This window comes from Podarcis liolepis (genome assembly GCF_965112155.1).
Source record: "Podarcis liolepis genome assembly, chromosome: 8".
NCBI classification, from domain to species: Eukaryota; Metazoa; Chordata; class Lepidosauria; order Squamata; family Lacertidae; genus Podarcis; species Podarcis liolepis.
In genome coordinates this window covers 8,042,085-8,057,239 of record NC_139560.1, presented here as the reverse complement: position 1 = coordinate 8,057,239, position 15,155 = coordinate 8,042,085, and the positions used below count along the sequence as shown (strand labels likewise).

At 43.0% G+C, this 15,155-nt stretch overlaps 1 protein-coding gene across 1 annotated transcript in view; it reads right to left on the bottom strand.

Moving 5' to 3' along the window:
- The window catches only part of COL22A1 (collagen type XXII alpha 1 chain), a 185,145-nt gene that overhangs the window by 115,935 nt on the left and 54,055 nt on the right, over window positions 1–15,155 (bottom strand). The window contains exon 4 of the mRNA XM_083516504.1: window positions 4,818–4,892. Coding sequence (XP_083372630.1) covers window positions 4,818–4,892 — 75 coding nt within the window. The remainder of the gene's footprint in view (window positions 1–4,817; window positions 4,893–15,155) is intronic.

The following is a 15,155-nucleotide window of genomic DNA, read 5'->3' as shown; positions in this document are numbered from 1 at the left end:
CAGTCCTCTGGACCTTTCTGTATGCCCCATGGAATTCTTCCTAGCCTGGTTCTCTCCCCAAACCATATCCATCTCCAGCCCTGCACTGTATCGTCCTATACTGCCAAACCCTCCAAGTATCCCTATTTTCCAGGGACAGTCCTAGATTTATAGAAGCCATCCCAGTTTTTGATTTGATCCTGTAATGTCCTGCTTTTCCTTAGGACACCCCTATTTTCATCAGAGAAATATATGGAGTTATGCGACCCCCAAGACAAGAAGATAAGTAATGATCCAAACTTTAGAAGACACTCCCTGTATAGGGAGGTTTTTAATATTTGATGTTTTATTATGCTTTTATATATGTTGCAAGCTGCCTAGAGTGGCGGGGAAATAATAATAATAATAATAATAATAATAATAATAATAATAATAATAATAGAATAGGGCATCCTATTTTCATTGGAGAAATATTGTAGGGTATGCCAAACCTTAAAGCCAGTTTAAACAACACTTGTTAGGTCCATTGGCCCTCCCATAGATGTCTGACAGATATTCTACTGGCCCCAGCAATCTATGTATGGAGGAATGGCTTCGCCTACAGAGACCTAAAAGAGCAAATCCCAGATGGATTAAGCAGTTTTGATTATAAACATAGGCTGGTACCTGAATACGCCATACTGACATCAATGGACTAACTCTTAGATTTCACTCATATGTTCCATTCCTCAAGCAATTCCTGCGTGAATGAGTGGGGTGTATATAGCTTACCTCTGAAATATTGGGGTGTTCCTCCTGAGATGCCCTATCCAGGGCCATCTTACCCATAGGTGCTAGGGGTGTGGGGTACGCGGGCACCGGGTCTCAGGGGTGCCAGGCCGAGAGTCCGGGGCCCAAGAGTTGAGTCCGGGGAAGAGCCCGCCTGTTGGTTGGAGTGCCACGGTGGGCTCTTCTGCTGCGGGCGGCTCTGTGCTGCTAGTTGGGGGGAAACTGAGCCAGCAAGATGCTGAGGTGGCCAGCCAGCTCCACCCTCCTGCATGCCTGGGACTGGGCAACTGGGGGGGGGGTGCACCAGGCAGATCTTTGCACCCCGGTGCCACATATGCTTAAGACAGGCTTGGCCCTATCTTACAAATTTCAAGTGAAGCAAAACGATAGCTATTGAGTAGAGTAAGATTTCCCAGAGGGCTTCTGCACATGCCAGCTTTTGATGTTATCAGAGGAAGAAGAAAGAGGGGACCCCCCACACACACAGATTTTCCAAAACAAGTTTTATTTAAAAAATAAAATAAAACAAAAATTCTAACCCCATTGAGTGAGTCACCCCAGAATTGAGGTAAAAGACAATCCCTATGCATTCCCTTCTCCCAAGCACTCCTCTCTCTGTTGCCTCTGACATTCTATGGAAGTTTCTACTTAAAATGAGCATCGGTAATAAATGCTGCATGGAAAATAACAAGACGAAACAGCAAAACCCACCAATTCACGGGAGCTATTTTCCATCCCATTTCCCCCAGTCTTGGCATTGACCTGCAGCCAGGATTTCAGACTGAGTCACGACTCGCTATTACTATGCTTGTTAAATCCCTAGTGGTGTTTCTGTGCATCGGATCAGAGACATGAGGAATATGTTAAGTTTGCCCGAGGGTTGCTGCATAATGCTTTGTCATTAACACTGACTCAGACTCCTTGTTCCGGTTTTCCTCTCTCTCTCTGTCTCTCTGTCTCTTTGTCTCTCTCTCTCTCTCTATTTGTGGGCTCCTGTAGTTATGCGCCCGCAATAAAAAATACTAATAAAAGAAACTTCAGAGAACAATGTGTCTCCATTTGCCTCCACTTTAACTTCATTATTCTTCCTCTGCTTTGCAGAAAATGCAGGCGGCGAGAGGAGAGGTCAGAACCTCCTGCTCCAGTAAAAATCACAAACTTATTTACTTTGCTGCGCAACCACCATCTCCAAAATTGCATCTGCTCTCTACGGGACTGCCCTTTGAGACTAAGCCAAAGCCAAATATTGGTAAACCAATCATTGTCTGCCCACTAGACTCTTGGTGAAACACACACACACACACACACACACCATTTCTTGTTTTTTAAAAATACTTTGAAGCACAGAGAAATCCCTCTAATTTTGACTATCTACAGAAATATTGTAAAATTAATGAATGTTAGAATGATGTTGGATAGAAGTGGTTTCCAGCTGTAATGCTTTAAGAGACATGAAAAAAGGTTTATAAATGGGTAAAAGCTTAATGGTAAGGATTTGCTGAACTAACAAATTGAAGTGGAATACAAAAAAGGGAGGTATGAGGAGGTCTGGGGAAATAAGTGTAAGAAAAATATGCAATGGAAAATTAAGGTGTTTTTAACTGTTTTTATTTTGTATTTTTTTCTTGTACTTTTATTTTGTATTTTTTTCTTGTATTTCCCCCCCTCATTTTTATTGTAATATCTTAAAAACTTTAATAAATATCTTTTTTTTTTAAAAAAAAAAAGAGAGAAATCCCTCTAATTTCTACAGAGCAAAATGAATCCCCAGTTTTAATTGTAGGCTAAAATCTATCAACTCTTTTACCAAATACGTGGGAAAAGAAAACCCTCTGAGAAAACTGACTGTGGATGCTACACTAGCATAGCAAAACTAGCATGGTTGTGTGAATGGCTAGCACAAATAATGCCTACACATAGGACAGGAATATATGAAGACATTTTATACCAAGCAGGACATTGTTCCACCTAGCTCAGTGTTGTCCACACTGGCTCACAGGGTACTAGAGACAGAGATCCTGCCCACCTCTACGTGTGCAGAATTGAACTTTGGACCTTCTCATGCAAAGTAGTTGCTCCATCACTGAGTTATGGTCCTTATGGTCCTTGTGAACATTTCTTGGCAGAAAATAGCCCCTGAACACCTTATGCATGCAGATGAGTAAAAGGGCACAAGACCATTCCTCTGACCCTGATCTGGATTATAGATGTCTTCTTCATTATCCACACATAGGCATGGGTGTGTGAGGCAATAAACCTACATGTTTATGTGCCCATTGACCCTGGAACTCTAAGAGATGGGGAGTTCCATGTTCTAAGGACGTCTGTGTGCATCATGTTCCACCCTCCCCTCCCCCACTGACTTCCCTCAGCTCCAATCTCTGGTTTATCTACAAATACTATTCTCTGCATGTTACAAGACTGTATAGATCCTTAATTTGTCTGACTGGTTATTGTCAATAAAAAGTTTGTGAGTGTTTATTCAAAGCCTGCCAAGGAGTCCAATTCACTTTGTTGTTTCTTTAAGTACTTTGTAAAAGGTTCCCATTCATCTTTAACATCACAGTTATCCTTGCCTTGTCACGTAGTTTATGTGTCAATTTTGCCAATTCTGCGTAGTCCATCAGTTTCTCTTGCCATAGTTCTTTAGTCGGGATTTCCTCATTCTTCCATCCTTGTGCTATTAAGACTCTTGCCACCGTTGTCACGTACATAAAGATATTTTTCAGCTTCCTTGGCAGGTCTTTTCCTACAATCCCTAACGCATCATGTTCCTTGTTTTTGATGTACCCTTGCTAATTATTTGATAGTAAGGGTCAAGGCAATGGGAGCCACATAGTATTAGGTGTGGGGCCAAATGCACAGCCCTACAGCTCCCCCCCTCACTTGACATCCTTTTGAATTAATAAGTTTGTATTTTTTTGGTTTTGTGGCCTTTAAATATATCCCCCCCCCCTGTACAGCAGAGATAGGGAACCTATGGCCTTCCATATGTTGTTGAACTCAAACTCCCATCAGCCTCATGGCCAATTGCCAAGGATGATGGGAAATATAGTCTGGAGACACACGTGTTCCCCATAACTGATGCATAACTACGTGCATTCAATCATCTGACAACTAAGGATTCATACATCTGACAAACTGCATGGGGAGAGGGGTCTTTAAATATTAGTTCCAGCAATGGTTATGTTCTGGAATAGGAAGCCCACACCTGAAATTTGCATTCGAAAAAAGGACCTAGGGGTTTCAAGTGGATATATCATCTATATCTATATCTATATCTATATCTATATCTATATCTATATATCGATATCATCTATATATCACAATGGTCCCCAGTCTAGACTGAGAGGCAATCGGATAAAGCTCCAAAATAGGGTCCCATGTTAGTAATTTGGGTTGGGAGACCCTGTCCTCAAGGACAGAACCAGGCAGTCATGGCCAAGTGTAAAAAGGTAAAAAGGTAAAGGACCCCTGGATGGTCCAGTCAAAGATGACTATGGGGTTGTGGCGCTCATCACACTTTCAGGCTGAGGGCATTGGCATTTATCCACAGACAGCTTTCTTAGTCATGTGGCCAGCATGACTAAACCACTTCTGGCGCTACGTAACACCGTGACGATAACCAGAGCGCACAGAAATGCCGTTTACCTTCCCACCACAGCGGTACGTATTTATCTACTTGCACTGGTGTCCTTTCAAACTGCTAGGTTGGCAGGAGCTGGGACAGAGCAATGGGAGCTCACTATGTCACAGGGATTCGAACTGCTGACCTTCCAATCGGCAAGCCCAAGAGGTTTAGACCACAGCACCACCTGTGCCCCAAGTGTAATGTGGCCCAGAAGTCTCTATTTTCTGTGTGCTTGTTATTCACAGACTTACTTCTTCCACTGTGTTATATCTCCTGTTGAAACCCTTTTAGCTTCTCTTGAAAATCTTCAAATGTTCCACCTGGGGATCTGGACTCCCTTAACTGGCTCTATAGTGTATTTGGTTACTTCTCAATGGCCAGCTGAAGATGGAAACTGAGATTCCCAACCCGAAGCATATTGCAGATAGGATCTCATTACCTGGAATATCATCAGTTTCTCCATTGGTGTGCTTGAACCTGTCTCCTTCTACGTGGACACTGGGACACAGCACATCTGAGAAGAAAAAGGGGAACAAAAGATTTACATTAAAAATAAAGTAATTATTCCAGCCTCTAAATGGGAACTTTGACCCATCTAATCAAGCATCCTATTATCACAGTGGCCAATCAGATGCCTTTGGGAAGCTCACAAGGCCAGGAGTCCAAAAAGTGCTCTCTCCTGCATGTGATTCCCAGCAATCGAAATTAATAAACCTGCTGCCTCTAATATTAGCAGCAGGTTAGGGGTAATCACGTAATGGGGCCCATTCTGGAGACAAAGGTTCATTCTGGAGGTTTTCAGAGCATACCATCTGCGGGAGCTGAATTACTGCACCATAACACTCATTCTCCTTCTTGCAGTCAGAATTTTAAACTTTGCAACAAAGGGATATTAAAATATAAATTGCCATAAAAACAAGACAACCCAAGAATAAATAAAAACATATCAATCTCCAGAATCACAAATTTTCAGAACTTAAAATTGAAAAATTCTCCCAAATCATTTTAAAAATGAAATCTCATTGGGGTGGAATCTAGAAACATAAAAACTGCTTTGAAAATGAACTTTTTAAAGAAGCGTTTTAAAAAATACATTGAATTTTCCATAAGGCTCACCATCGCCATCTAGTGTCACATTGTATATTGCACTTAAAACATTTTATTTGCAGCGGTATAGCTGAGTCCTGGCAGTTAGAACTGTACCGGGTTCCCAAAAGCAATCTATACCATTGTCCATAACATTGCCACTGCTAGCATACTATATATGTTACCCTACACGTAGCAAGCTTGTTTGTATTGGCCAGGAACCATCTACATTTGAAATAAGTGTACCTCTGCTATGGATGTCAGAGAATTTAGGTGCATTCTGCCTGGTTGTTAATTGCTAGAGAACGTGCAACAGAGACTCTGATCTGATTTTAATGCTGTTATATTCTTTCAACAGCTGCAACTTTTTTTATGTTTTGCAATTGTGTCTCCAGATCTCTCTTTCTGCTTCCTCCCAGCTAAGCACGTATGAAAACATTAAGCTGTTTTTCCCTAGAGCAAAGGCTAATTTCTGAATAACGGTGAAAATGGACCAAGCAGAGTTATTTAATGAACAATGGAAAATCAGTGAAAATCATGGAGACGAAGAAGCAGGAAGCTGACAGGCAGTGCTACCTCCTGAACAGGTTGCAAAGAAGAAGGAAGGAAAGTGGACCACAGTGATCGGTGTGGCATTCCCCCTGTTTCCCTAAAAAAATCAGCCTCCACAGTGGACGTTGTGAACCAACAACACCATCTATTTCCAGGGATCCCAATTTATTTCCTGAGGCTTTAACGAGTAGCCATGAAAGGAACAGGCTAGATGATTCTATGAATTGACTGTCCCTGTCTTGCCATTGTGACACCATCACTTCCCCATAATCCCTGTGCTCTCTTTGTCAATAGGTTCCAGTTACAGATAGGTAGCCGTGTTGGTCTGCCATAGTCAAAATAAAAAAATCCTTCCAGTAGCACCTTAAAGACCAACTAAGTTAGTTCTTGGTATGAGCTTTCGTGTGCAGGTATCTGAAGAAGTGTGCATGCACACGAAAGCTCATACCAAGAACTAACTTAGTTGGTCTTGAAGGTGCTACTGGAAGGAATTTTTTATTTTGTCAATAGGGTTCATCTTTCTTTCTCTCCTTTTTCTCTGTCTTTGCAAAGAGCCTTTGCTCAACACAAAAGTTATCCAAATAACTTTTTTTAAAAAAATAATAATAACCCTGGCACCAAGACAGATTTGCTGGCTACAGGTATCTCCTAGACCAGGAAAGCCATTATTAAATGGGCCAGCCGGATGCTTTGGAAGCTGCTGCTGATAAATCACTTCTATTATCCCAACAGCTGTAGGCATTTTGTTAGCATATGGGAAACATCAACCAATTGCACCAAGTTACCGTGGGTGGATGAATCCAGCTCGAAGCTGCACAGCAGGCTGCTCTTAACCGCATTTCCGCAAATGTGAGGGGCGAAATGGCACTTTTGCCACATTGTCAAGAAATGTCCAGAACACAGAGCTGTATTTATTAGAACGTCTGCTTAGTGGGATCTGACATTCACCTGCTTTTCCCTATGGGGTGAAGGTTATCACTTGATTATTATAATTAGCAGATTGGCCAATTACACATTGAGAGAAAAGAGGAAATTCATCCCCCCAAAAATGATGACAAAATTTGCAAGGAATATGCTGATTTATATGTATAGATGAAAATTTAGAAAGAATGAATATGATAGAAATATAATGCATCTCATTATGGTTGGGGGGGGGGGCAACTGTGACCAGGTGGCATGCACTGGATCAATCTGCTGTCCAGGTGCTATTGATAGACAAACTCAAGGGCCCTCTTCTCCACTCTTCTGGTACTTTCAACAGAACATAGACTGGAATGGCCTTCAAACACCTTAGGGTGGGGAGACTCCAGCTCTCATCAACCCTAACCGGTATGGCTAATGGTCCAGGGCAGGGGTGCCAACTTGAATAAAATATTGTGGGGGCCCAGGTAAGCCCTACCCCACATAATAATCATATGATGCAGCGCGCGCACACAATTTGATTGGGAGTGCCCATCAACTTTGAGGGCGGGTCTCTGGCCCCCTCAAATATTTTATTGTGGTGGCCGAAGCCCCCGCAGCCCCTAGGAATTGGCTCCTATGGTCAGATATGATGATGGGACTTACAGTGCAACAACAAGGGCTCCCCACTCCTGAAATAGAGGACGCCATCATATAGAGGACACCGTCAAATAGATCTTCAAATTCGAGGAGAATTCAGGAATACCCTGAATGTGGATGGCCCTTTACAGAGTAAAGACAGGAAGGAAGGAAGGCCACTACCCTCAGGAACTTATGATCAAAAAGTGGACACAGAGAAGGCAATAATAATAATAATTTTTTATTTGTATCCTGCCCTCCTTGGCCATAGCTGGGCTCAGAGCAGCTGACATCATATAAATAATACAATATGCATAAAACAAGCAATCAATTGATTAAAATGCATCCCAAATTAATTCAAATAAATTAAAGTTAAAGTTAAAACTGGACAAATGACAACCCTCAGGTTAAAATTGAAAGCGGTTAATACTCGCCAGGACCAACTGTTTCCACTGATATTATAAGGACCTGTGCGTGGGCTGGGAAACCTCCTTCATGCTTGTTCTTATGCAAAGAGAAAATGAGTCAGACTGAACCCTGACCAAAGGCTGGTGGAATAGCTCCATCTTGCAGGCCCTGTGGAAGGATATCAAATCTTGCAGGGCCCTGGTCTCTTGTGAGAGAGCATTCCACCAGGCCAGGGCCACGGTTGAAAAGGATGGGGACTGCTGAGCCAAGGCGAGCATTAAGGAAAATGTGGCTGTACGCTCTGAAAGAGTTCCAAATGGGTTTCCAGCCCAGCATGATGTATTGTGCCTGCGGCATGGAGCGAGGGTGGAGTAGGAGAGCGAGTGTCATGGTGTGACAGAAAATGGGTTCAAAATAAGTGTACAGCTTACACAAAGTTTACCAAGGGACAAGCTTTTAGTCAATGGGCAACTCAACTGCTGAGCACTACATTCAGATACATCAGCCACTCAGTTCATCGGCTAAATAGGAGGGCTGGTGTTAACACAATTTCTCCACAAGCTGCCTTGGAAGACCACAAATATTTGGCTCTTCTTTTCCAGGAAATATTTCCATTCCAGATAGTCACTATCAGAACACCTCTTCCCTCCCAATCCAGTTCCCTTTTGAGCCATGCCTTTTTTTTAGACAGTATGTCTCTGGGTGGTCTTCCTTTTTTGTGATCTGTAAGCAGCTCTGAGAGCCCTTTTTTGGCTGAAGAGCAGAGTTAGAAAAAAAGAAGATGATGTTTTAAACAAACAAATAAATGGCCTGTACCCCTTCAGTGTGTATGGAAAATGCTTGGGGATGGAAGGCAAACTCAGGCCATCACAACCCTGTGTATCACAACCCTGTGTATCTGAAGAAGTGTGCATGCACATGAAAGCTCATACCAAGAACTAACTTAGTTGGTCTTTAAGGTGCTACTGGAAGGAATTTTTTTTATTTTGACTATGGCAGACCAACACGGCTACCTATCTGTAACATCACAACCCTGTTACTGCCATCCAGAGTATCTGGTAGCCATGCCTGTCCCCGAGTTGAGTTCTGCCTTGAAGCATGAGTACAGTGGTACCTTGGTTTAAGAACAGCTTAGTTTATGAACAACTTGGATTAAGAATGCTGCAAACCCAGAAATAGGTGTTTTGGTTGTGAACTTTGCCTTGGAAGCAGAACATGTTTCACTTCCTGTTGAGTGTGTTCCGTTTGTAAATTGAGTCCCCCGCTGCTATGGGAAAGTATGCCTTGGTTTAAGAATGCTTTGGTTTAAGAACGGACTTCCGGAACAGATTAAGTTCGTAAACCAAGGTACCACTGTAGTATTGATGTCTTGCACATGACCTGGATAGCTTAGTCGGTTAGAGCATGGTGCTGATAACAAGGTTGCAGGTTCAACCTCTGTATGCAACAGCTGCATATTCCTGCATTGCAGGGAGTTGGATGATGAGTCACAGGGTCCCGTCCAACTCTACAATTCTATGATTCTATGCCTGAACTCATGAAGTCATAGAATCATGGAATCAGAGTTGGAAAGGACCCCGAGGGTCAACTAATCCTGAAATGCAGTTATCGCAGCTAAAGCATCCATGACAGATAGCCATCTAACCTCTGCTTAAAAACCTCCAAGGAGGGAGAGTCCTTTATCAGTCTTTATCAATATGCATTAGCAGTCAGGAAGCGGGTACGGTGGAAGAAGACGAGAAAGACCTGCCTCTATAGGGTGGCAGGTCACTTTTTCACTTATTTCCAAGTGCCTTTCGGATGTCTAGATGAGGTCACCCTCAGAATTTCCATGTATTTTATAGGACTGTTTACAGCCCTGTCCACTGACCTCCTTTGGCTGCAAGGCAATCCTTAAGAATGGGATCAATCGCCAAAGCAGACAACATGCTTGCCTGATGACTCACCCGGGCAGGAAGAAGGCACAGCAACAGGCGGCGACATATCAATTGCAAATAGCAAGAAAGCATCATAAAACACCCCAAATGGAACACCAGCTGAGCACAGGCTTTCCACACACAAACACACTTATTTCCATAGATTTTCCTTCCAGTCTTTTCCTCATTGAAAAAGAGTTTTCTTAGATGGTACACAACACCAGTGCAGTTAGGGAAAATGTACAAAACTAGTTCAAATATATGTTGGAAGTGTAAGGAAAAGGAAGAGACATTTTTATCATATGTGGTGGGATTGTTATGTATTTTTTTTAAAAAAAATTGGGAAATGATATATAATGAATTGAAGAAAAGGCTCCATTTAACATTTGTTTAAAAAAACCCGAGGCATTTTTGTTGGGGATTGTAAGGCAAGACCTGCCAAAAAAGCTGAAAAACATATTCATGTATACGACAACAGCCACAAGAGTTCTGGTAGTACAAGGATGGAAGACTGAAGAAACCCCAACTAAGGAATCATGGCAAGAAAAATTGACGGACTATGCAAAACTGACATATAAGCTACGGGACAAGGATAACTGTGACTTTAAGGATGAATGGGAACCCTTTATAAAGTATTTGAAGACGCAACAAAGCGAACTGGACTCCTTGGCAGGTTTTGAATAAACATTCACAAACTTTTTATTGATAATAATCAGCTAAATAGTTTGGGGATCTATACAACTTTGTAACATGCAGAAAACAGCAGTCTCAGATAAACCAAAGACTGGAACTGAGGGAAGTCGGGGGGTGGGGGTGGGTGGGGTTTGTGTGGGAGGGAGGAAAAATGGGGGGGGGGACAAGGATGATATGTTTTTGGATAATATGTCTTGTTTTAATTTTGAATAAAAAAACTTTTTTTTTCTTTTCTAGAAGTGCACTGAGCAATTAGTGTTCCCATGTACCATATGAAGCTAGGCTTTTACCCCACTGAGGATTAAGTTTCAGCCCTATGAGTCCAGTGGGTATTTGATGGAAGGTGGAATGCCTACTTCATTTACACAACCTTCCCCCCAAGCTCGATGCTGTCAGAGGAGGAATGGTGGAGACTGCCTCCCCAGCCTGACCCTTCTATCCCTGCCCTTACCACATGTAAGTGTTCAAGAATAGCTCTTTCTGCAGATGCCATCATTCTGCATTACAAGCATGGACTATATGACAACTCCGGTTTCCTGTGGCACATTTTAATGGGTGCGCAGATGTGTCATCCAGTGACATGCCTATAAACAGTCCCCCTGAGACTTGGGGTGGATAAACCTAGTTCGGTTTCTATTTTGCCAATGTTAAACTGTGTCCTTGGCATTTCTGTATCAGTTTGCAGCGTTGTTGTTGTTGTTTTGTTTCAGGCCTTACAAACATTTTGCCTAGCCTGCATATATATATATTTGCAAGTAATTTCCTCTGTTGTTGTTGTTTATACCCCGCCCATCCAGCTGGGTTTCCCCAGCCACTCTGGGCAGCTCCCAACAGATTAAAAACAGAATAAAATATCAAACATTAAAAACTTCCCTAAACAGAGATGCCTGCAGATGTCTTCTAAAATTCAATTAGTTTTATTTCCTTGACACCTGATGGGAGGGCGTTGCACAGGGTGGGCGCCACTACTGAAAAGGCCCTCTGCCTGGTTCCCTTGTAACCTCACATCTCACAGTGAGGGAACTGCCAGAATGTCCTTGGTGTTGGATCTCAGTGTCATGTTGGTAGGTTCATTTCACTAATATATATACTTCCACTAATATATATACTTTCCCCTAATCTACTCATCTTTGGACATGGTTTCTGGTTAGAGAATCACACCATAAAATTTGGAGAACTGTGAGTTTCAAAGAATAGATATGTTTCAGTTTGTACAGTGGTACATCAGGTTAAGAACTTAATTCGTTCTGGAGGTCTGTTCTTAACCTGAAACTGTTCTTAACCTGAGGTATCACTTTGGTTAATAGGGGCTCCTGCTGCCGCTGCGCCGCCAGAGCACGATTTCTGTTCTCATCCTGAAGCAAAGTTCTTAATCTGAGGTACTATTTCTGGGTTAGAGGAGTCTGTAACCTAAAGCATCTGTAACCTGAAACATCTGTACCCTGAAGCGTCTGTAACCTGAGGTACCACTGTATATTTCGGGGTGGAATGTTCAGACCAGAAAGGATCAAATTGAACAGGAAGCCAAAACAGACCCGTTCCCCATTTGCACCTGAGACATGGGGGACAAAAATTCAGACTCTCAAACATTCCACCTCAACGTGAGACAGTTTCCTTCCCTCCAACGCAAACTCAAGTAGCCAGCGCCAAGAGAAACAAGCCTCCTCCCTCACTAACAAGCGCTGATCTAAGTTCCTTGTCCCTACCAGCTGGCCATCGAAGGAGCGGGAACTGGAATTGATCTGAGGAAATGAAGGGTGACGAGAAACAGGAGGCCAGACACCGATAGAGGCAGAGGTGAGGTCATTGCTATGGAGACGTATGGGCCTCTGAGGAAGCACGCACTGAAGCTTACAAGATTCAACTCAAGGTCTTGTGGCCTTTAATTAACTGGAAGGATTGACAGCGAGCTCAGTTGGGTTATTAGGTGAGACCAATCGATACTGGGGAATTTTGTGCTTTGCGTTGTCTGGTATTCCCCATAGATCAGGGACAGGAATAATGAGCCCATTGTTTCCTTCCAGATCCCAGCTTTGGTCATGCATCTGGGGTGCAAGGAGTGCTATTTGGGGGGAGAGGTCGTTGATCAGTGGTAGACTACATCCACATTCTTCAGCATCTCAGTTTAAAGAAAAATCTCAGACACCATGTATTAGGAACTACTTCTCCCTGGAACCCTGAAGAGCAACTACCAGTCAGAGTACACAGTATTGATCTAGGCAGCCCATTGATCTGACACAGGATTAGGCAGCTACATCCGTTCATACCTTTTCCAATGAACTAGCCATTTCAACCCTGTGCTCTGACAGGTCACTGGATATCTCTTAGCAGGTATCTGAACTTACTGAATTCATACAATCTGTTTCTATAGAGAACGTGACAACGCAAAGTGACAGTTTCCTTTTTGTTTCTCACTGGTGACTTCTTCTAATAAAAATGCTCTTGTTGCTGATCAGAAGGTCGGCGGTTTGAATCCCTGCGACGGGGTGAGCTCCCGTTGCCCGGTCCCTGCTCCTGCCAACCTAGCAGTTCGAAAGCACGTCAAAGTGCAAGTAGATAAATAGGTACCGCTCCGGCAGGAAGGTAAACGGTGTTTCCGTGCGCTGCTCTGGTTCGCCAGAAGCGGCTTAGTCCTGCTGGCCACATGATCCGGAAACTATACGCCAGCTCCCTCGGCCAGTAAAGCGAGATGAGCGCCACAACCCCAGAGTTGGCCACGACTGAACCTAATGGTCAGGGGTACCTTTACCTTTATTCTCTTCTACATAATGCTATGATTCTCCTCCAAACCAAGGCTCTCTCTCACTCACACACACACAACAAGGGGGCCCTGTCATTGCCGGATTTACATATAAGATAACAAGCTATAGCTTATGGCCCCACTCTCTTGGCCCCCCCCAAAAAAAATTAAAGGGAAAAAAACCTGGATGCACATTTCCAAAATATAAGATAAAAAAGAAATAAAACAAAACCTACATACAGCAACAGTGTTTTGTGTTGTGTTGTGTACTATTATGCAAGTAATGGGCATCGCCTGCTAGTCTGCTCCCTAAAATATCACATATAAAGGGCCCCATTACCTTCAGTAGCTTAGGGCCTCATCAAACCTAAATCATGCCCTGGGGCCCTTTTGGACAACATTACAGATCCTCCAAGTGTCCCTATTTTCCAGGGACATCCCTGATTTAGAGAAGCCATCCCAGTTTCTGTTTTGATCCTGGAATGTCCCACTTTTCCTTAGGGTGTCCCTATTTTCATTGGAAAAATGTTGGAGGGTATGGAATTATCCAACCCCCAAGCTGTTTGAAGGCAATCCGGTATAGGGAAGTTGTTTTTTAATGTTTCATATTTCATTATGTTTTTATATATGTTGGAAGCTGACCAGGGTGGCTGGGACAACCCAGTAAGATGTGTGGAGTATAAATAGTAAAATTATCCTTGTGGAATGGGACATCCCTATTTTCTGCGGAGAAATGTTGGAAGGTTATGACATTAGAATAAGTATGGTCATACGTTGGTTCTCAAATGGAATCTGTTCCGGAAGTCAGTCCGACTTCAGAAAACGTTTGAAAACCAAGGTGCGGCTACCAATTGGCTGCAGGAGCTTCATGCATTCAATCAGAAGCCGTGGAAGCCGCGTAGGACGTTTGGCTTCCAAAAAGCGTTTGCAAACCGGAACACTCACTTCTGGGTTTGCGGTGTTCAGGAGCCAAAACATTCAGGTCACAAGGCATTCCAGAACCAAGGTACGACTGTATAAAATATGCATTAGGGTAATACCTGGTCAAGCAAGATGCCACAAAATAGTATGCAAGCTTTGAATTTCCCAGAATTCTTCATTACAGTGGTACCTCGGGTTACATACGCTTCAGGTTACATACGCTTCAGGTTAAAGACTCCACAAACCCAGAAATAGTACCTCGGGTTAAGAACTTTGCTTCAGGATGAGAACAGATATTGTGCTCCGGCGGCACGGCAGCAGTGGGAGGCCCCATTAGCTGAAGTGGTGCTTCAGGTTAAGAACAGTTTCAGGTTAAGAACAGACCTCCGGAACGAATTAAATACTTACCCCGAGGTATCACTGTAGTCTACAAGCTAAAAACACACTACAGGAGTAACATCCAGCCTAATGAAGATTTCTTAGGACTTGAAAGCTTGTTTGCTATTTTGTGACATTATGGTTGAATTACCTTTGGCTCCTTGACAAAATGTTTAAGAGGGAATTGGCACTGCCATTGTCCGATTCCTCCACTTTCTTCCCCATACTGCAGTCCCCTGGAAGCTCACAGTCCAATACCTTGAAAACAGCTGTGCATTGATATTTTACACCTATACAGGTTGTTGTCACCATGATGGGGTTCTTAGATACAGTACATTTTATTATTCTTATTGTGTATTTAGGGTGGTATTCAACTACCTTGTCCCATCAGCACAAGGATTTCTATTTGTTCAACAGGACTTCTCATTCCCCCTCATACCCTCCCCAAATTTGTTCTGGAGGTGCTTCAAGAGGTGCTTCAAGAGGTGGCAGAAAGATATTTCGAAATTTGTCTGGCAGGGCAAAAAGCCCAGAATTAAATTTA